General features: G+C 39.7%; 1 protein-coding gene across 1 annotated transcript in view; it reads left to right on the plus strand.

Moving 5' to 3' along the window:
- The window catches only part of Lrp6 (LDL receptor related protein 6), a 123,492-nt gene that overhangs the window by 95,101 nt on the left and 5,137 nt on the right, over positions 1-23,254 (plus strand). Inside the window, exons 15-22 of the mRNA XM_055610892.1 lie at positions 687-877; positions 3,593-3,802; positions 5,523-5,648; positions 13,601-13,837; positions 15,113-15,223; positions 18,855-19,085; positions 20,174-20,310; positions 21,247-21,344. Coding sequence (XP_055466867.1) covers positions 687-877; positions 3,593-3,802; positions 5,523-5,648; positions 13,601-13,837; positions 15,113-15,223; positions 18,855-19,085; positions 20,174-20,310; positions 21,247-21,344 — 1,341 coding nt within the window. The remainder of the gene's footprint in view (positions 1-686; positions 878-3,592; positions 3,803-5,522; positions 5,649-13,600; positions 13,838-15,112; positions 15,224-18,854; positions 19,086-20,173; positions 20,311-21,246; positions 21,345-23,254) is intronic.

A 23,254-nucleotide genomic window follows, 5' to 3' on the forward strand; every position in this document is an offset into this window, starting at 1 on the left:
AATGTAGATGTAAATGTTACAGAAAAGGGATGAAACCTATAAATGGTTTGTGTATCTCATTTTTAGTTATTAATGGTCAATTAGAGAAATAACAAAATTCTGTACCTAGATCTTTTTGGCCATTAATTTTTTAATCTATGAAATTTAACTTTCTTAAAACTTCTTGGTCTCCTTTGTTAACTATTATTAAAAGTTTTTAATATATTTCTTGACCCTTTTAAACAATAGACTGGGTGGGGCAGGGCCCTCCTGAAGAAAGGCTAGTCAGTAGGTACTCTCAGTGTGGCTAGGAGTGAGAAGCTCTAGTTTACTGTTGCACAGAAGTAGGCTGGCTGCTGAGCGTGACTTACTGTGTAACGCATACCCCAGAAAGCTAGAAGAAAGAATATGTTCACTATAAAAAGTGCATTGTTGAGGAGATGGGTATATTTACTCTAACTATGAAATATATACATGCATTGAAATATCAGATTTACTCCATTGTAGATATAATTTTTGTTTGCATATAGCTGAAAATTTTAAAATAGATTTAAAAGTATTTAACCTCCATTTGTCTTTTAAAATTTCTGTTTGTGTTCGGCAAGTGTTCTCTCATTGAGCTGTATTTCCTGCATTTATCTTACCAAGAATATTCTCAGCTTATCCGATTCTTCAGTACTTTTTTATTTTTCTCCCGTTATCTTTAGGTATATGTATTTTACTAATCTTCAGGAAAGATCTCCTAAAATTGAACGGGCTGCATTGGATGGAACAGAACGTGAGGTCCTCTTTTTCAGTGGCTTAAGTAAACCGATTGCTTTGGCTCTTGACAGCAAGCTGGGCAAGCTCTTCTGGGCTGATTCAGATCTCCGGCGAATTGAAAGCAGCGATCTCTCAGGTACCCCAAAACTGTCTCTGTATTTTGATTTGAGTTTTAAGATGATTTTACTACTGTGATTTTGTATTTTTCTTGTTATTTTTATTCATGACTATAATTTTATCATTAAATAAATTCATCATCGACTTAGTTGGGGCGATCTTGGATCACTCCTTTTGTTCCCTAATTACTCACTAGTTTTATTGATCGGAAAATATGTATCTCTTCTTTCCTACTTCTTCTGCTCTTCTCTGGCTTTCTTATCTAACTCTTTGAAGTCTAGCCTGTGGCTGGTCTCTCCACTCATTTTTCTGTATGAAAGTTTGATGTGTGACTCTTCACAAACACAGTTGTACTTAAGAGACACTGTTCTGAAGTGTGAGTCCACGTGTAACACATCCTTTATGTGTTTACCTTTTACTTCTGTATGGCCCTCTGTTTGTAATCATAGTTACCTCTTCTATCATAATTCTTGATGGCTGGTTTCTGCATGGCCTCATTAGTGACCAGGAAAATAAAATTGAAGTATATTGTTTATTTTTGTCAGAGTGACAAAAGTATGTTAAGGTTTATTGTACCAGCACTTGCCAGGATGATAGAAATAACACACTTTTGTAAGGGTGGAGATGGAGATCAGCGGTAGAGCACTTGCCTAACTTACTATGTTGAGTCCCATTCCCAAGCACAAAAAAATCAACACTGTTCTGCTTTTGGGGTAAATAGAAACAGAACCTTTTGGAGGATAGTCTGCCAGTAATAATCAGAATTTAAAGGAGATACAACCTTTGGGTAGCTTCCCTGTCAGATGATTGTCTTACAGACATCCTAACAGGGTATTTATTCCCTGAGCACGTTTGTGGTCGTCCTTCATGGAGAAGTACATTGTAGCATGTTGGCATGTGGACTGGCAGCTATTCAAGAATAAGTAAGGCAGTTGTGATGTTGTCTGTAGTTCCATTTGGAAACAGAAAGCAGCAAGATTCTGATTTTTGAGGCCTGCCTGGCCTAAAACCAAGACCCTGTTTCAAAACAACAACAAATCAAAAACAACCAGTGCACATGGTGCTACAAGAACCTTCTCTGTGGCTGAAAAGTAGTGGTAGAATTTCTATATAATACAGACAGTAACTTTCTCTCTCTCTCTCTCTCTCTCTAACATAAAAGACTGGAATGTGGATTCTCTTTAAAGTGTTCTTATTAGTCTAAAGACCCTGTCAACAGTATATGACAATTGTCTCTCTAGCACCTAGCAGTGTTAGAGATTTTAACCTGTCCAACCCCTTTCCCTTTTTAGAACGTCTTGCTGAATTGCCCCTGCCCCCGGCTGCAAACTTGAGGTGACCCTGCCTGTCTGTTCCTCCTGAGCAGCAGTGATTTTGGGTGCATATCACTGTACCCATGTGCCGTTTCTATTTCTAGAATTTTTTTGTGGCTTTGGAACGTGAATTCACTATTAAGTTACATATACAGTGAAGGAGAGTTTGCCTGTTTAGGGTAAATCTTGGCTTTGTTTAGGGGTTTTTTTTTGTTGTTGTTGTTCTGTAGTCATCTTGTACTTTGCACATTCTTTGGAGCCTTCTTATGCCGATAAGACAAGAAACCTCACATTTTTGTCTACTTAGTCAACACTATAAACTAGGAAATCTGTCTTTTCCACTGTTTTGAGACATAAGTTTAAAAAAAAAGTTTTTCCTGAATACATGTCTGTGGACCACATGTATACCCAGTACCTGTGGAGGCGAAAGGAGGCACAGGATACCCTGGGACTGGAGTTACACATGGATAGCTGCTATGTGGAAGCTCAGAATCATATCTGTGTTCTTGGGAGAGCAGCCTGTGCCCTTAACCACTGAGCCATCTCTCTAGCCTGTGAGAGCTAAAACTTATCATACCTGCAGTGCTTGGCTGGGCATGTACCTCAGTGCTAGAGCGCTTGCCCAGCATAAGCATGCCCTTGGGTTCAGTTCTCAATGCCATACATATACACCCTTGTGCATACACACACACATACACAGACACACACACCTCTCATAGGAAATTCTTATATCATACAGGTCCACCTTTGAGTCATGTTACCTTTGATGGTGCTTACTTGAATGTGATCCTCCCTGTTTTTTAGACAATGTGTTCTCAGAGCCCCTGAGAGCATGAATGGCATCAAACTATAGAGGTGCCACAAATCACTTATCTGTGCCGCATCACTTCGGCACCATCCAGGAGTTAATTTGCTCTTGTGAATATCACTGTTCTTAGAGTCTAGGATATTATAGGATTATTCTATAACCTGTGAATCAGCTGGGCTCTGTGTATTCTGAGAAGCCAGGTAGAGTGAGAGTGGAATTGTTTTTGATAGATGTCTCAGGTGTTTTAAGCAAGTAGGGGAAACTGAGCATGGAACCCTGGGTTTACCATCACTGATTCATCTAGACAAGTATTGTTTTGATGTGCTTTATTGTGTATTTTTTTATAAAATTTAATTCAAAAATGGATTCTGCTAAAAACAAATTGAAACCTGCTGTCCCAAGTTCTTTGCTACATTTCATAACTAGAAAATTCCCTGTATCTTGGGAACAACGAACTCCTAGTTGCATGTCTGGTTTAGCAACATTAAAGTCTTGTGGTGAAAGAGCTTGTATTTCCCACACTTTTAGGATGTACCTGGTATGCATGGGATAACTGCTGAAAGTGGGATTTAGCTGCACAAATCATTGCTACCAAATATTTTCCTTTTCCAAGGTGCCAACAGGATAGTGCTAGAAGACTCTAATATCTTGCAGCCTGTGGGTCTGACCGTGTTTGAAAACTGGCTCTATTGGATTGATAAGCAGCAGCAAATGATTGAAAAAATTGACATGACTGGTCGAGAAGGAAGAACCAAGGTCCAGGCTCGAATTGCTCAGCTGAGTGACATTCATGCAGTGAAGGAGCTGAACCTGCAGGAATATAGTAAGTGAAGTGGACAGTGCCAAGGAGCATTGTGTGTGTTGTAAGAAACAAGACATGGTTTTGTGGCGTTTTGACAGCATGTTTCTTCTGTATTTTGTTCTTATGTTTAGAAAAACACTTTGTTGAAGTTTCTAATAACTTAAACAGAGTGATTTGATCTATCAAAATTACTATGAAGCCAGGTACACTCCTGTACACTATAGTATACTCCTGTGATCCTAGAACCCAGGGTGGAGCAGGACTATTGCAAGTTTGAAACCAGCTTGGACCTGTAATGTAGCTCAGTGGTAAAGCACTTGCTTAGCAGTAGAAGGCCCTGGGTTTGGTCTTCAGACTCAGTAGATAAATGAATAGTATTGTATACCTGAAAGACTGAGGACCACCTTTGTTGATGCATATTCAAATAAAATAAGTAATGTCTATTTTGGGCAGTCTACTCTTGTAGATAGTTGACAATCTCAGTATCAACAAATTGATAACACCCATAATATGATAGAAAACAGATCATAATTGATGTGTACATTGTGTAATGCTAATGTTACTGTAATAGCAAAGGTCAGATTGAAACACAAGCTAAATAGGAAATTCAGAGCAGTGACTTCATAAGTACAAGTTGTGAAATAGACATTGAAAAGTTGCCTAATGGTTTATCATATTAACTTCACCCAAATAAGAGGAAATCAGATCTTTGCAATTCTTTGTTAGTTTTGGCAATTGAACAAGCAAGTAATTAATCTGTCTCAGTTCTATGTGACCATAAAGTTTTTTTCTTCTACTAATTTTAATCTTTAAAATTCTTTATTTAAAGTATGCCTTTAAAAATGAAATAATTTTATCCTTTAGAGAAGTAGAATTTCTGAGTAAAAGTCCTTAGAATTCTCATTTCAAAAATAAAGCTATGTAAGTGCCAGCAATCTCCCTAGCAGTTGCTCTAGTTCTGTATATTATTTCTTATTTATTTATTTGATTTTTTGAAACCAGATCTTACTGTGTGGTCCTGGCTGACATGGTAGCCAGCTCTGACCTTAACTTATAGTGAGCCTTTTGCCTCTGCTTCCTAAGTACTGGAATACAGGTATGCCCCATTACGCCCAGCTAATATCTTAACTACAAAGTCAACATATCGTAATATCACATTTAAACATTTTATTCATTATCTTGTTTAGGTTTAGTGATGTTTGTGCTGGGGATTGGACTCATGGCAAAAAGTTTCACGCAGAGCAGTGTTTCCCAGCCCTTTCTTACAATAGTTTAAAATGATTGTATGCATTCTGATAGAACGTGCTAGTTGTTGTCCATGCCTCCCCAGTAGATTTGGCGGCTGAGCTAGGATCACCTGAACCTAAGAGTTTAAGACCAGCTTAAACAAAGACGCCCATCTCCTCCTCCCTCCTCCTTGTAGTGGTCATGCATAGATTTTTTGTTAGAGGTTGTATAGGGATTAGAGCGTGGAATTTAACTATATAGAAATACAATCAGAACTTATTTTATAGTTGCTATTGTTGGTGGTTCATAAATCATTGATTTTTGGTGGTGGTGGGGGTTGGTCTCAAGACAGGGTTTCTCTGTATAGCCCTGGTTGTCCTGGAACTCAATCTGTAGACCAGACTGGCCTCGAACTCAGATATCCACCTTCTTCTACCTCCCAAGCATGGAGATTAAAGGTGTGCATCAGCACAGCTTGTAAATCATTGATTTTGATAATTGCACTCTTTTCCAGGACAGCACCCTTGTGCCCAGGATAATGGTGGCTGTTCACATATTTGCCTTGTAAAAGGAGATGGCACTACAAGATGCTCTTGTCCCATGCACTTAGTTCTGCTTCAGGATGAGCTGTCCTGTGGAGGTAAGGATGTTGAAATCTTTCTTGTGCAAACCAAAATTCCATATCTTGATCTAGCCATCTATTGCTAGTCAGTGAAGCTGCTGTTTCTCCTGACTTAATTGCTCGTTTATGTTCTATTTATTTGCACGTCTACCAGGCTTGCCTTCTCCCCCTGCTCCCCAGACTTATTTGTACTACTACAGCCTCCAGTGACCACCATTTTAACAAACTTGGTTTCTGTGTGTTTGGGCTTTATACATTCCACATACAGTTTACCATTTTGTGCCTTCCTTATTTCATTTAACACATATTCCGTAGGCTTATGTCTCTGTAGCAGATAATAGGAGTTCCCTTTTTAAAAGTCAAATAATATTTCATTATATATGTATTGTGATATTTTCAGCTTATGAATCATATTTCCTAATAATATAGTAGCTTTCCTACTCCCCAAGGAAGTAGTAAGATGAATTCACTCTGGTCTTCACTCATTGAATTCTGGATTCTGTCAGGGTGTCATTGTTTGGAGTGTGTCCAGTGTTTTCTTTTGAATGTTCTTTTGTTCAAATCCATTAGGATTCTCCTGTTGTTTTAAAAAGAAAACAAAAATAGAACCTAACAGTGAATGAAAAGTTAAAAACCCCTATGGTGTGTATGTCTGCATGTGTCTGGGGATGCGCACTCACATGCATGTTTCCCATGTGTAAGTGCAGGTACAGGTGGAGGTGGGGAGTCAGAAGACAGTCTGTTCATCACTGCACTCCAGGCGGGTGGGCTGGACACTTTGTCTCTGCTCCCTGCCTTGTTATAGGAGAGCTGGGATTACCGATGCATATGGCCACGGCCAGCCTGTGTGGTCCTTATTCTTGAACCTACTGTGTCATCTCCCCAGTGGAGTGAACTTGGTTATCATGTGTGAGGCATAACACATTGGTATATTCTTTTGTTAACTGCCAAATCATAGTGTGGCAACAGTTAACACCCTAATAATGTTCCTACTTTTAATTAAGAAATCCTCAACCTGGATATAATTCACAGTTAATTTAATTTTATTTTTTTTAAAGATTAATTTATTATATATACAGTGTTCTGCCTGCATGTGTGCCTATGCACCAGAAGAGGGCACCAGGTCTCAAGATAGATGATTGTGAGCCACCGTGTGGTTGCTGAGAATTGAACTCGGGACCTTTGGGAGAACAGGCAATGTTCTTAACCTCTGAGCCATATTTCCATCCCCTCACAGTTAATTTGGATTGAAGAAAAAAGATGTGGCATACTGTTACCTGCAAAGGGAGCAATTTAAAAGGGATCTAGTTTTTATTATTTGAAAATTTGTTAAATACAGCAACTGAGGTGGGTTTTTTTTTTAATTATTTTTATTTTTATTAATTACAGCTTATTCACTTTGTATCCCCCCTGTACCTCCTTCCCATACAACTGAATTTTAATAGTTTTATTTTTTTAGTGCCAGGGATTAAACCTAGTAACGTTGTAGATATTAGGCATGTGCTCGACCACTGAGCTTTATCTTCAGCCCAAGTTATGCACTTACTAAATACTGTGATTATGAAGCTGATATAAAAATGTGTTTGGCTTAAGCAGAAAAAAGTGTTATTTTTTGTTTGTTTGTTTGTTTGCTTGCTTGTTTCTGTGTAGTACCAAGACTCGCCACAAGCTATTCTTCATGTGAATCTTACATGTTTCCCATTTTAAGGCCATATGTCACCAGAGTGTGGGACTGTTGGGTGTTGGAATCTTTGGGGAGTTTAAAATAGAGCCTCACTGCATTGTCCAGGCTAGTGTCCACTGCTGAGCTCAAGTGATTCTCCTGCTATTTCAGCCCCTTGGTGGCTGCAACAACACAGCGTCTGCCACTGTACTTGGCACAAAGATCTTATTACAGTGATGTTTTCATGCCAGAAGTATAGCTGAACAATACAGCATTTGCCAGCACGTGAGGCCTTGGGTTTCATTCTGAGCACTGCGGTTTAATACCAGAAAGTGTTTTCTTCTGTGATGATAGCTCTGTAAAGACATGTATTTCTATAAATCAAGATTTAAAGAAAATATATACTCAGAATATAAAAAGTAGTGATAAAATGGGATTACAAGTAAATTTTCTCTTTTTTAAAAAGGCATAGTACATATCTCAATAGCAGCAGCAACGTATTCAGTTTAGATTACAGGAACTTGAAACGCAAGGTGTAGCGCGAACAGTTTGAGAACGCAGAAGCACTTCAAGTGTTTCTGCTGTAGTGCTGACTCTCGGGAATCCGCTTCACCAGAGGATCTAGGCAAAAATAACATGGCATGATTTCATGATGTTGCTTCAAGAGCCAGCCTTTGTGCCTGAAAAATCAGAATATCCTCTGGGAGAGGACTGATTGCTGTGGGTACCAGAGTGCTCTTCTTCACAGACCTACTGTGCACAGAAAGCTGAGACCTCGAAATGAAGAGATAGGAGGGCGAAGCATTGCTGCACATGGAGGTGTATGCTCGTACTCCCCACAGAGACACTGAGACTGGTAGATTTGCAAGTCTGAGACCAGCTTGGACAGCTTAGGGTGACTTTATCTAAAGAGAGAAAAATAATAAACAAAATGAAGCCTTGCACAACAACATAAACATATTTAATACTATTGAACTATATACCTTTAAATGGTTAAATTGGTGAAATCTTGTTACACTGTTTTTAATCACAATTTAAAGAAATTGTTTCTGTATAGAGCACTAGACTTGCTTTAAAAAGCAAATCCTAAAGAAATTTCTCACTGTGTTAATAACAGATAAAACTTAGCAGGATCTCATCTTCCAGTTAGAAGATGTCTTTTAAAAGGGGTTGGTGGTTTTGTTTGTTTTTGCTTATAAAGTGATTTTTTTATTTCTTTAAAAGAATAGCAGGCTTTAGAAAATGAATACAATAGTGGTCACCTGACTTCAGATGTAGGCATTGCTCTTAAGAAAATACTCTTAAAGGTATGCTTGGGAGATGGAGACAGTTCAGGGTCAGCCTGGGCGGTGAGACCCTTTCTCAAACAAACAAACAAAAACGAACCTATAGGGAGTTGGGAAAGAAAGATCAGAGCAATCACAGAAAAAATGTGTTGCACTGTGCACAGTGGCTTGTGCCCGTGATCCCAGCACTGGGCTACTTAGTGGGACCTTGTGTCAGTCTTCCACTGCAAAAGAGAGAATAGAAAGGAGGAAGCAGAGGGACAGAGGAAAAGGAAGAGGAAGGCATCCTTGGGTTCTTCCTAGGCAGCTCTTTGGTAGAAGCACCTACTTGTCACACAATAGCCCCACACATAGTTTCTTGAACATTATCAGTGGGATCATGACATGTAATCTTTTGGTTTTGGGTTCTCTTACATAATTCTCTTATGTAATGTAGTTTTGAGATCCAATAGTGTATCAAATGTGTCAGCAGTTTTTTATTACTGAGTCACAGTTCATTATGTAACACTAAAGTTGCTCTCCTGTGAGGAACTGTTGATTTTTAATTTTGAATGAAACTTCTGTGCATGTTATTTATAGTTTTTGTAACTTACGTTGATTCTACCATGTAAATAGGTGAAGTATAGAATCGCCAGATGCCATTCTGGCAAGTGCATATGCTCGTGCCATTACAGAAATGTGCTTCTCTACTTTTGTACTAGCCTCTTACTTACTCATCAGGTGCACTTGGGTCCTGGTGCTCTGAGAGTCCTTTCATAGCTGCTTTGGATCCATGTTACACTGTGGACTATGTTGTCAGTTGTTATGTACTTTCTGTGCCTATCTTAACTAAATTGACTTTTTAAAAAAAGGAACATAGATTATATTTTATGCTTTTAAATTCTCCACACAATCTAGTATAGTTATTGAAAACATAATAAACACGAAGAAAACAATCCTTCAGATTTAAGTATAACCTGCACTAGTCTGTTTTAAAGATTAAGCATTTCACATCAGCATATGATGAATTCATGTGTTCCTTAGAGAATTTACTAGCATGTGTTTTAATGAAATCATGATGTATTAAGTATGTAATGTATATTAAATAATAATAACAACATAGGATTACAAACCTGTAATCCCAGAATTGAGAAGGATGAGGCAGGATTTTCTCCAACTCAGGATCAGCCTGGTCTGTATGGCAAGACTTCACTCATACAAACACAGGGTGATGAAGTAATGAAGGCTTTAAGGCACTCTCTAGTTCTTCTACTCTTGTGATTTAAAGATCACTGTCCCTTGTGTGTATAGTAAGATGTCTGAGCACCACTTAACCTCTCTGACTAATTTTTGTAAGAATACTAAATGCTGACTACTTGCATAAATGAATTATGTTAAGGAAACCATTTTAAGGCAGAAAACTTTACTGTGAAGAGTTTTTATATTTTTGTATCTTTGTAGATTTGTGTATTTTTGTAAATCCTTGTAATGTCTGCTGGATGTTCATGATTCCATGGTTTCTGCATTGTTCTTCTATAATACATAGTTTTGGTTGGAGCAAATAAAGAAACTTTGCCTCACATAGATACATAGTTAGAAAATAGACTGTAATAGTAGCTTTTCTGTGGAGTGGGAAGATGTACCTATATGCTAGCAGCTCACATTCCCAGTGTGGACAGAAGAAGCCAGTGTGGGTGTGCACATCGGTAACCCCAGGAGTCAGAAGAAGCTGTGCCCTGCAGCTGATGGTCCATTCTGTCTGGCTGAAGTGATAGGCTCTAGATTCTGTAAGAAAGCTTGTCTCAGAGAGTAATAGAGGGAACTGCCTGGCATTGACCATTGGTCTACTCGTACATAAATGTACATGAACAGGCACAAATAGTAATGATAGCCTTTCCAAATAATATGGTTATTCATCTTGGACTCCACACTAAATCTTGTTGAAGATTTACTTATTTATTATTTATACAATATTCTTCCTGCATTTGAGCCAGCAGGCCAGAAGAGGGTACTAGATTTCACAACTAGATGGTTGTGAGCCACCATATGGTTGCTGAAAATTGAGCTGAGGACCTCTGGAAGAGCAGACAGTGCTCTTAACTTCTGAGCCATCTTTCCAGCCCTCTACATTAACTTTTGACATACAATAACTTCCTTTTTGTATTTTTCCATTAATTAATTGATTAATTAAATTTGCAAGCAGTATTTTCTTACAGGTTTGATTATATAACATTAATTTATGTTTTATAGTAAAATATTTGTGTTGCGCTAGGAACATAGCTCAGTAATAGATGCTCACCTGGTATGTGTAAAATCTTTTGGTTCTATCCCAGTACTACCAAAGATGTATGTATACACACATGCATGCACACACACTTGTCACTAATGTTGCTGTGTGTGATAGCATGTACCTATAATACCAGTTCAAGTTGCTTGGATGGTTGTGAATTTGAGTTTAGCAGGAACATATGATGAGACCTTGACTCTTAAAAAAATAGAAAGGATTGGGATTTGGACACATACATTAAGGGCTGGGGGTGCTCTGAGGTGATGGCTCAGTAGAAGAACATTGCTGTACAAGCATAAGGATTCTGGTCATAATTCTAAATCCCCATGTGAAAATAAATAAATGCCTGGCGTGGCTGTGTGTACTTGTGACTCTATTGCTGTGGTGAGTTAGGAGGATCAGTGGTGCTTCCTGGCCAGTGTAGCTCCAGGTTCAGTGAGAGACCGTGTCTTAAGTGGAGAGCAATGGAAGAGAACACCCAACATCCTCCCTTGACCTGTACCTGCACACACACGTGCACATATGCCACACAACCAAGAAGATGAGGGAAGGGAGGTAAAGGAAAAAGAAAACCACATGTGGTGGATTGTGCCTGTAACCCCAAACTTGGGAGGCTGAGATGGGATTACTGTGAGTTTGAGGCAGGCTTGGGCTCCACAGTGAGATCTTCCTTCAGTCTCCTACCCCACCCCTTCCCTGATGTTGATTCTTGAGACAGGATCTCTGTATGTACCCTATCTGAGTCTCAAACTTGAGATCTTCAGCCTCCCAGTTGCTAGAGTCATTCATGGATAGCACCACACCCAGCAGTACCCATCTGTTTATTTTCTGTAGATTGTAAAGCACATGTAGTTTCAGAATGTAGTCTTCTGGAAATACTAGAATTTCATTCAGAAGTCTAGAAAGAGAGGGTTCTGTGTACTTGGCTGCTCTTGCAGAGGACCCAGGTTTGGTTTCTAGCACCCACATGGTAGCCCACAACCATCTGTAACTTCAGTTCCTGGGGTACCAGGCATGGACATTGTGTACATACTTACCCACTCATATGTATGTAGTTACCCACTCATACATAAAATATAGATATTAAAAGAGAAATTCTTAGATCTTCAGATTTTGACTGGTTTTGTTATGCAGTTTCAAAAGCTCACGTTTAGTAATGTTACACCTGTCTTGTGAGGAGAATGTGGATGCTGCTCATCTGTCAGGTTTGCAGAATTGGGTAGATTCAGATTTTCCAGAACTTGAATTTCTGATCGCAAGTTCCAATTTTATAATTATAAAACTATCCATTGTTTGTGTGTGTGTGTGTGTGTGTTTAAGTAATAGGCTCATTCAGTTTTTTCTTTGTTTGGTTTAATTTCTGCTGAATACCTGAGTGTAGGTAATTCTAATTGGCCTTTAGGTCATTCTTTTAGATTAAATGATACTCCACTTTGATTTATGTTTGCAGCGTAAACAGATGCTTGCCTACTAAAAACTAGCTTGTTTAGATGTGAATGTAAGCATAATGTATACCTCCTTCTCACCAAACAATGATGAAGAGCTCAAGGCTTAATTTTTTTTTTTTTAACAACATTTCTCTTACTGAAGTATCATGATATTTTTTTCTTAAAAGACAGTATCTCATGTAGCCTAGGCTGGTCTCAAACTTGATGTGTGGCTAGCAATGACCTTTAACTCCTAATTCCTTCCCTGAACTGCCAAAGTGCTGAGATTACAGGATGAACTATAATCCAGCTTTCATAAGTGAAGCTGGCCTGTTCTGTTCATTGAAGCTGTGGTTCTGTGCTCCTATTACTGTGGTCAAATATATTGTGTCTACTAAGGTGCCTGTAGCTTTAACCATGAGTCCCTTTTCTGTGGCATCAGTGCAAATGTGATAATGCAAAGGCCACTTCAGAATTATTGTAAAACACAGTTCTCACCTGTTTACTGCTCTAAGTGGTGGTGGAACCTGGCAGCATAAATGATAAATGAGGCTGACTCATGCAGTAGCCAACTTTATTCAGAACATCAGTTTGTACTCTAAGGGTTAAGAGAAGTCAAATGAGTAAAGTATTCAGTCACAAGGACCAGGCCTCACATGGCGGGCAAGCCACACATGGCGACAAGCTGCGACAAGCTGCACGTGGCAGAAACATGCGTTTCCATGGAGGCATATAAACAAACAATAGTAGCCAATTGTAGTGAACAGTCTGAAGTATAATCATTTCTATTCACTATACCTGGAGAGGCACGAAAACACGTTCCAAGAACTATTTTATGGTTTGTTTTGTTTTGTTTGTTTGTTTGTTTGTTTGTTTTAAGAAACTGAGGTCACTAGACTCTTGCTCATAATTCTCCTTACAGGACTCCATTCTTGGGTTGTGTTCTGACCCTCCCATGGTGGACCCCATGAAAAATAGTAGGGATCTTCAGGGGATTGTGAACAAGCTTTTGAGAACTTCAGGGCTAGGAAAAATGTTCACTCTAAGCCAGCTTTAAGATACTTGGCAGTCATGGTGCTTATTCCAGGGTAGTTTGTGAGGTCAGAGCAGGTGCAGGTTCTATTCAAACTGTAATTGCAAGACAATACCTGTCAGTGTTTTATTAGTTACTACCTCTGGATGACTGTGACTAGATGACGTGGCTTACAAATCCTATTTATTGTAAAACATTGTATGTTTACTTTTAATGAGCTCACTTGGCCAAAATTGTTCCTATCGCCTTGTGACCACTGTTATTTTTGTCTCTTTCTCCCATTGATCATATGAAGAACCTCCAACGTGTTCTCCTCAGCAGTTTACTTGTTTCACTGGGGACATCGACTGTATCCCTGTGGCTTGGAGGTGTGATGGATATACTGAATGTGAAGATCATAGTGATGAACTCAATTGCCCTGTATGCTCAGAGTCTCAGTTCCAGTGTGCCAGTGGGCAGTGCATTGATGGTGCCCTTCGATGCAATGGTGATGCGAACTGCCAGGATAAATCAGACGAGAAAAACTGTGAAGGTATTAAAAATTCCTCAGTGCTTGGGTTACAGTTTCTTTGCATCCAATTATTTCGAAATCAGTGGGTTTGTTGGTTCAATTGGCAGGGGGTGCTCAATAGATTTGGGTCTTATATTTGACTATGCCATGAACATTATGCATTTTAATTATTTGAATCATTTCATATGTGTAAGGTCTCTGCAAATTAATGTGTTCCTTTTGCTACTTTATGGAAATGCCATGATGTGTGATAAAACACCCTGACCAAGGGCAACTTAGTGAAGAAACGTTTATTTTGGCTTAAGTAGAAGGGAAGACTCACTCTACAAAGGCAGGGAATCTGAGGGATCACGTCTTCTACCTTATGGAAGTGGTGTGAGACCGTAGACTCTGAAAGCCCATCCCCAGTCATGTAACAACTCTAGCAAAACTGCAGCAGTAATCTCCACAACAGCTCCACCAAATGGGGACCTGTGTGGACGTGTGAGCTTGTAGTGAGGCCATTCAAGCCACCACAGAGGGCATTTTATAAAGAAACAAGGTACTTAGTTCACAGTTCTGAAATGTCAAGGGCATGTGTGGCTTTAGGTAGACTCTGGTGAAAGGAAACTTCATGGCAGAGGGCAGCACATGGTGGGAGGAACACTTGAGAGAGTGAGAGGATGGTCAGGCTTGTCCTTCCTTTTCATATGTGCAGGTATTTTCCCTGCATGTTTTTCTGTGTACCTATGTGCATGGTGCCTGAAGAGGCCAGAAAAGGGTTTCTAGTCCCTTGGTTCTGGAGTTATAGTTGTGAGTCTCCATGTGAATGCTGAAAATTGAACTGAGACTCTGGAACAGCAGCCAGTGCTCCTAACCACAGAGCCATCTCTCTAGCCCCAGGCTTACTCTTTTATAGCAATAGTTTTTCTCAAAGGGTACATTGAGAGCTCCCTAACACATTCTGAGAATGAGGTCCAGTTACCTCCCACCAGGCTCCCTCCACCTCTATTGTATCCCAAACCACTAAGGACAAGGGCTCCAGGATGTGAACCTTTAGGGAAATGAATATACTTAGACCATCCAAACCACACCAATAAGCTCTGAAGATTGAGAAACAGCATCAAAAATTAAGTAAAATAAATGTAAGAACAAAGCAGAGAATGTCTCTTCTCTACCAATGGGAATCCTTAGAGATTGGTACTGACCTTGTGTCTGAGCCTGATGTGTTCTTAGATTGTGCTTAGAAAACATTTGATTCTTGACAGAATTTATCTTTAGGTGGTGATAAAAATAAAACTGTACCTTTTTTTCTAGTGCTTTGTTTAATTGATCAGTTCCGCTGTGCCAATGGTCAGTGTGTCGGAAAACACAAGAAATGTGACCACAATGTGGACTGCAGTGACAAATCTGATGAACTGGACTGTTGTAAGTAGGAAGGAAGCCAAGTAGATTGTTCTCAAAGGCAAATTTGAAAAACAGCTTTTCCTTTTTGTGCTTTACTTAAACTCTTGATTTCCTTATGGAGAACACACATATGCTAGTTATTTGTGCCAGAGATAGCTTCTGCTTTGCTTTTAATAATTGCATGAGGACAGTAGTTTCCTTATATACAGAGGTATTTAGTAAAACACCAGGAAAGAATAAGCACTGCATTGCCATAACTAAAGTCACAAAATTCTCAGATAATTTAGATATGTGGAAATTAATTCTTGATCTGAACTGCGTTCTGAACATTAGTCTGTGTTTAACTGTTTTCTTGACATGTTTCTACCAGTTTCTTGTGGTCAAGAATTTACATGTGTTCTTCTTCCTCCTTTCCTGCTATCCTTTTTCCCTCTGTGCCTGCTTGCCTGCCTCTGCTTCCTTTCTTCTGTCTGAGCTAGCCTCCCATCCACTCCTCAGGCTAGCCTTGAGCTCACTAGTGTAGGAGTGACTTGAACTATCTGATCTTTTCCCATCAGCTTCCTGGTTGCCTGAATTACTGATATGTCCCACAGGTCCTGGTTTTCAGAGCTTTTAAAAATGCAGCCTGAACATGCTTGGGCCACTGTATGCCCAGAGACTTGGTGATCATTGACTGGACAGCCTATGGTTTATCAGAGTTCATAACGTTTGGCCAGTGCTCCAACATAGAGTATTTCAACTCAGTAATTAGAACTTAGCATGCATAGGTTTACCCTCACAAAACTGTGATAGAATTTTTAAAAGTTTGCACATTCAGAATCCGTTCATTCCTTGAGCAAACACTTAACTCTTTCATATTATTTGCCAAGGTTGGACATGGGCCAGAGCTCACACAGTCCTCTGTAGTTCGGATGGAAACCAGAATAGGGAGCTCAGGATTATAGGCTGGGGCTTGAACCATAGGTCCTTCTTCAACAGAAAATTTATTGTTCTTGTTAAAATTAGTTTACTTACCTGTAAAATGATGCTGATATTTATCATGATTGTAAAAAGAATGAACTTCTTTAGTGCATGAATCATTTAGCCTGGTGAAGGTGTTGTCTGGTTCATGGTAGGTATTGTTGGTAATGGAGTGTGAGCTTCAGAAGTGTTGTAACAGAGTACACAAGCGGCAGCACGGAGGAGGAGACAACCAACTCCTTAGGAGTGAAGATGGAGTAGATCAGGGAAGCTTCCTGGAAAAATGATACTTAAGACCAGATGTTGATGAATGACAGTATGCTCTCTACAGATTGGTAGAGATCCTGCATTATGTGTAGAGCCAGGAAGGTGTGATACCAGTCACCTTTCTGGAACTGCTGTGTGTAGATGGATTGCCACATTAGCTGTGTCTTTAGGGTGGCGCCAAGAGAGATCACAGGCAACTTTCCTTCTTAAAATCAGACGTGATACTCCATTCACAGTGCAAAATCACTGACATTTTTAAGAAAAGGCTAAGGTAGAAACACGAAAGCATGTTAGAGGCGATAAGATTGTAGGCAGGGACATCTGTTTGGCTGCTTGTTTTCAGATTTCTTTGGACTACATCAAGAGAAGAATAAAGATGGGATGCATGTATAAACAGGTGTCAGAGAGCAGTGCTTATGATCCTGAGGTGGGCTACGCCTTGATGTTTTATCTTTCCTTTGTTTAAAAATGCTGGTTGCAACCCACTAAGTTATTTCCACCATCTTCTAATAACTTACATTCTGTAGTTGAAAAGCTTAGGAGGCTTGTGTGGTTCTGACAGACGATGACCTAAATCAAGAGGAGCAGTACAGTTGGGAAAGGAAGACAATGTTTCAGTTATTTCAGAGGCAGAAGGATTAGTCGCCACTTAGATACAATTGGCAATTGACCCATGGGTACCTCACAGAGTGACTGGAGTCATTAGCCTGGGTATACAGCAGGAACTAAACACTGAAGTACCATAACATATCCTGGTGTGGGTGTGACGCACACCAGTGTTGTTTGCTAGCTTTGCTTTAAATTTAAATGGCTTTCACCATGCACTTTACAGCTTGCCACAGCCGTGCCAGTCTCTTTTGTTCTTAACTGGTCTACCCCATTTATTACTTTTTACCTCCGGATCTGGGAGAGATGGTGATGATGCTGAGTTCAGTTTGGGATGTGTTATAATGAAGGTAACTATGGGCTCTTCCTTTACTACTGTTAGGAAGTTGATCTAATGGGTCTATAGCACAGGAAGGTATTTGGCACTCTTTATTAATGGTGATTAAGGACTATAGTAATGGATGAAATCTCCAGAGAGTAGAGGAGGAAACAAGTAAATAGTAATAACTTAGGGAAACCTGCACAATTATTGACAGCAGGAATAATGAGACTAGTAAATAGGGTGGGGTGTAGTTATACACACTTGTGACCCCAGCACTGGGGAGGCAGTGGAGGTCAGGACTTCAGCTTTAGCTGTGTAGCAGGATTAAAGCCCACCTGCACCAGGTGAGACACTGTTTCAATAAACAAATAGTAAAACTAGGAGAACGGTATCTTCCACAGTTAGCAGATACTGTTGAAAAGAAAACAGGATCCCACTCTGTGGAGCCTGTAGAGGTCTGTGAGTTGAAGAGTCTCTTGAATATGGCAAATAGGAGATGTCTAGCTTTGTCAGGAACATTTCCCTGTAGTGCTGAGAAAAGAAGCCTTTCATCAGCCATATACCCAGACACCATGAGTTTGGGGCAGGAACATCAAGAGAGGATTATTCATTCTTCAATCTTGGCATTGGGAAGGAATAAGAAGGCACTAGAACAAAATACAAAATGACTAAATACAAAAAGACTAAAGATAGTATATGCCACAGATTCCACAGACTGAATTTGGAATGGATGGCTACAGCAAGGTAACTTAGTGCTGCCATTGTCACTCGTTTTTCTGTTAGAGATGAGTTTAGCTACATGGATGGGAGATTTGAATGTCAGTAAGCAGGGGTCTTTTAAGGGGTCTTCATTGCAAAATTATCCATGGGTTAACTAGTCAGAATGGAATTTTTTTTTTCCTTTTGAATAACAGAGTGGGTGCTAAACTTGGTAATCCCCTTGTTCTTGCTCTTTCCATTCATGCCTTCTGCTTCTTAAAGACTCAGCAGTCAGAGATCTAGGAATGTGGGTGTCCTGGGCAGGATCGTCTTCTCATGCTCTGGCCTTTGTGAGTCCTCTAGTAATTAAAGACCTGTGTGTATCCTTGCTCTCAGGCAGCCACAGGGCCTGAGGACAGTACGGATTTCCTTCTGTAGACCTAAGTGGCACTATTCAAATCTAAGCTCCAGTTCAAGGCAGTTTTTGGCTTCTTCATTCTACTGAAAGCATTTGGTGATATCTCTAGGTCTCTCCCTTCTGACTGAAAGTTTATAGTGATACTTCCTGGTCCACTGTCTTTTCTTCATTTCACAGCATCTTCTTTAGGTTTATTTAATTAACGCCATTTAATTCATGTTTTATGTGGGATGATAATATATGCTGATGTGTTTGTTTACATATGAACTATACATATAGTTTGATTTATCAAAATTATTTTTATTTTTTCCATTGTTTTATTGCTATTTTGACTATGCAGTTGTTTTTCCATTAGATAACTACAGTATTCTCCATTTTAGATCCAACTGAGGAGCCAGCACCACAGGCCACCAACACAGTTGGTTCAGTTATTGGAGTCATTGTCACCATTTTTGTGTCTGGAACCATATACTTTATCTGCCAGAGGATGCTGTGTCCTCGTATGAAGGGAGATGGGGAGACCATGACTAACGACTATGTGGTTCACGGCCCAGCTTCTGTGCCCCTCGGTTATGTTCCACACCCAAGCTCTTTGTCGGGTTCTCTTCCAGGTGAGTGAAGGCTGTCTTCCAGGTGTGTAAGAGTCTGTCTTGTCCAGTCTTAAGTTTTTTTTTTTTTTAATTGCTCAATTTTCATAATGGAGAAAGGATAGCCCTAGGATTACTTTGGGTTAAGAGCTTATCAGAATAATTTTTTTTAACATTTTAACACTGTCTCGCTATGCAGAAAGACTTTGGTATGATTTAGTCTGCTAGCCTCAGGCCTCTGACTGCGTTGTGGGGGTGTACTACTGAAAGCATATCAGCCAGTGCTCTGGTGAACACCCACACGTTAATTTTACTACTGGAGACCTGGAGGCTATTGAGTCGAGGAATAAAGGAATCCAAAGACAGATCAGTTTGCTTTCCACAAAAAAAGGACTTGGAAATAGCTGGTTGACAAGTAAGGAACATCCTGCTGTCTCCTGATCTCACAGCGACAGTGGTGCGAGGTTGGTTGAGGCGTGCCAGATGCTGGCATTCCACCCCTGGGAGGCCACATTCTTCTTGGGCAGTAACGCTTTCCCCAGTGTGTTGTGGTGCCTTTAGTGAGAAGAGTCTTGCCTTTTAATGAATATGGAGGAGATGCGTGGCCAGAGACCTGAAAATAGGAATTTACTATGGTTGTGACTCTCAGAAACAGTCATAATATTTAAGCTGATAAATGTTGTCATACCTGTTTTCATTAAGTAGAAATGGGAACCTACTTGGCACAGATCAAATTTTTCTTTAGCACTAGTAATTTTGAGTTCCAGAGGTATCAGAGTCATGTAGGTAGAAAAGTGTCTTCTATGTATTGCGGTTGTCTTATAAAAGAGGTTTTGCTTTCTTTGGAGCTCATCTGTTGGTTTAATTTACTTTGATTTACAGTCTTCATCCCCACAGTCCTTTTCTTAAATTTCCCTTGAAAACTTCTCACTTTTACGGGCTGTTTCCCTTGACAGGAGCAGGCGGCAGCTACTTGGCCTTATTTGAGGATAGTTCTCAATGAACCCACTCATTTCCTTGTGCCACACTCTTTACAGCTGTCAATAGGGAAAGAGGGCATAAGTTGCTTTAGTAGTCTGCTTGTAACTTCACCCTTCCTTTCTCTCCTTCAGGAATGTCTCGCGGCAAATCAATGCTCAGCTCCCTTAGCATCATGGGGGGCAGCAGTGGGCCCCCCTACGATCGCGCACACGTCACAGGGGCATCTTCAAGCAGTTCTTCCAGCACCAAAGGCACTTATTTCCCTGCAGTAAGCAGTCTGCTTTCACTTGACTTTTCTTTCACTGTTAAATACTTTGCATGTTAAATTAACTCGCCTTAACATGGATACTCAGTGATAGTAATGTAAAATCAGTTAAGTAGGAGTTAAGTATATAGAATTTATCACCACTGTCCTGTGCTTATAATTTTTTTAAGTTTACTGTAGAATAATAAACATAGTTGAAAGCATTAGATAATAATTTCACAAATCAGGTGAAACTGCTATGGCACCAAATAGACTGAGGACCTTTATTTCATAACCCCTAAAAGAAGAAGCATGTGGCTGGGAAGATAGTACCGTCCATAAAATGCTCGTCTCGTAGGCGGGACGACCTGAGTTCCATCCCCAGGAGCAAGTTAAAAGCTGGGCCTGGCTCCTACTCCCACGACTGCAGAGGTGGGAACAGGAAGAGCCCTGGAGTTCATTGGCCAATGAACTCAGTCTAGACTAGATACTGAGGTTCAGGCTAATGAGAGAGCCTCTCTTAAAGGAGGTGGATAGTTCTCTCGAGATGACAGTTAGGGTTGTCCTCTGGCCTGCAGGTGCACGCATGCACAAATGTTCTTGTACCTACACATACGAAAATAAACTAGGGGGAGCACACTTAGAATTCCTCTTAAATTGATAAAAATGTTATGTTTAAAACAAGTAGAACCTTTCTGTTCCAAACAAGCCAGTGATGGAGGTGACATGTTTGTTTTGTTTTGTTTTCCTTACCACTTGCTTCAGGATGAAGAGCTGTGGCCTAAAAAAGGGGACCCACAGACATGAAGTTCTACTTAGGGAGTTGTTTGGGAAAGAAAAATATGCTACTGCTGCAATAGAAAAGAATACACACAAAGATGAAGAGATAAAAGAAAAAGGTGTTCTAATTCTATATGAGAAGGTATTCTTAGTTTAATATTGTAATTGTTTTCCTTTTAGATTTTGAACCCGCCACCATCGCCTGCCACAGAGCGATCTCATTACACCATGGAATTTGGTTATTCTTCCAACAGCCCCTCTACACATCGGTCCTACAGGTAAGACGCCTTATTTTCCATATTTCATTTCTGAGCATACTGAGCCTCAAGTGAATAGACCATCATGACCAAAGAAAGAATAGGATTCTTGTCTTGGCAAGACAAGATTTATGTCCATCCATAAATCCTTTCTTTTTCAGGGCATTTTTCATTTTAAAAGACAGTTACACAAGCTGGCTTTTAGAGTAGTACAGTTGAGAACTGAGTAAGACAGGTCAGAGAGCTGTGAGAACTCACAGTGTGTAGAGCATACACACTGAAAGAAATCAGAAGTAGTACATGGGTCACTGTGACTTGGAATGAAATATTTTCCTGTAGTTAAGTGTATGGAATAAACAAGTTTCAGTAAAATTAATGGAGCATATTTGTAAGTCATAACGGGAAATGATGCCCTGTGTTAATTGTGGGTGTGTTGAGCAGGTCTGTTACTGTCGTGTGAGCCTCGCTTTTTCATCCTGTCCAAATGTCAGCAGAAAGTCTGTTCTATGTCTGACCCACATTCTGTGTCTGTGGTTCTCAGTGCCCGTTACCATTTGGATGAGATTTCCTTTTAGTTACACAGACCTTTGTGACTTTGCAGTGATGGAAATAAAAAGGAAGCTACTTACCAAAATTCAGTTAAGACTGGGATAGGGTTTGCTCCAATGTGATTGTTTGCCGGAATTATTGTAAGATTTCTTTGCATGCCACAGTTTTGTTCTGTGCCAAAACAAAAGCAGAGGCCTGAAAATCGGGAAAAAAAAATACTAGACTCTAAGATTTCATTAAAAAAAAAAAAAAAACTTACTTAATTCAACTTAAATAAACAGTTGAATTGAATCTGTTTTTAAATCATTTTCCATGTCTAAATTAGGTCTACAATCTGTCAAACTTTTCATTGTTTGCTGTGATTTTGCCTAACCTGAGATTTAAGGAATTTTGTTGATCAACTTTTTTATGAGACTAAAAGTCTTTAGCCTTTTAAATTTTAATCCAGAAAATGTCTCCCAGCTTTGACACCTGCTTGGACAGAAAGATGAAACAGAAAAGCAAAGTGCATTGGTAATGCCTGTCAGCACTGATGCTAACAGCTCCAGAACCTGCCCAGTGGGGCGAGGCTTAGTGAGGCCTGGGCGCAGGGTCAGTGGGGACTTATGGATCCCATCAGCTACTCTTGCTTTTGTCCCTTGTCTGCAGTCGCTGTATTTTAGAGACAGTTCATGTATGAATCTTTAGGATAAGTATGAAATAAGATAACCTTGACGATACTTAAAAGTTATAAGCCAGTGTTTTAGTTAGTTCTTACTGTCATGAGTGTGTTTCTCGTCAGATCATGTTTCTTAGCTAACCATGTTACAAATTTACTAACTATAGATTACTTTAAAAAGTAGATAAACAAGTATACTCATGTATTAGACTCTTCCATTGTGTTAGAAAGTTCATTAACCCTCTGGGTATTTAAAATTGATCATTTTGGTATTTATTTGAAACCGTACTCAGTATACCTGAGTACATACAGAAACCAAAACTACTGCTTCCAAGTTAGAGTGGTTTCCCTTTGCACATCGCAGTAAAGGGATAGATCTGCCCTGACTGGAAGTTCAGACCTTGTTAACTTACCTATTAGGCAAATGATGAAATGACTAAAGAATGTTGAAGATCCATTTCCACACAACACACTGTCAACTACAAGAACTGCTAGATCTGTGAGTGTGAGGTAGCAGAGGTGAGCTGAGGCTGGAGGTGAGCAGTAGACTGTTTGCTTTGTGTGAGCAAGGCCCTGGGTTCAGTCCCCAGCACTGGGAGAAAAACAGACCAGTTTGCTATAGTGCATCAATAAGTACGTCTCTTGAGTTGGTTTGTTTTTTGTTCTCCTAGTCGCCTTTCTTCTTCTTCTTCTTCTTCTTCTTCTTCTTCTTCTTCTTCTTCTT

This window comes from Psammomys obesus, unplaced genomic scaffold, assembly GCF_907164565.1.
Source record: "Psammomys obesus unplaced genomic scaffold, mPsaObe1.curated_primary_1811, whole genome shotgun sequence".
Taxonomy (NCBI): domain Eukaryota; kingdom Metazoa; phylum Chordata; class Mammalia; order Rodentia; family Muridae; genus Psammomys; species Psammomys obesus.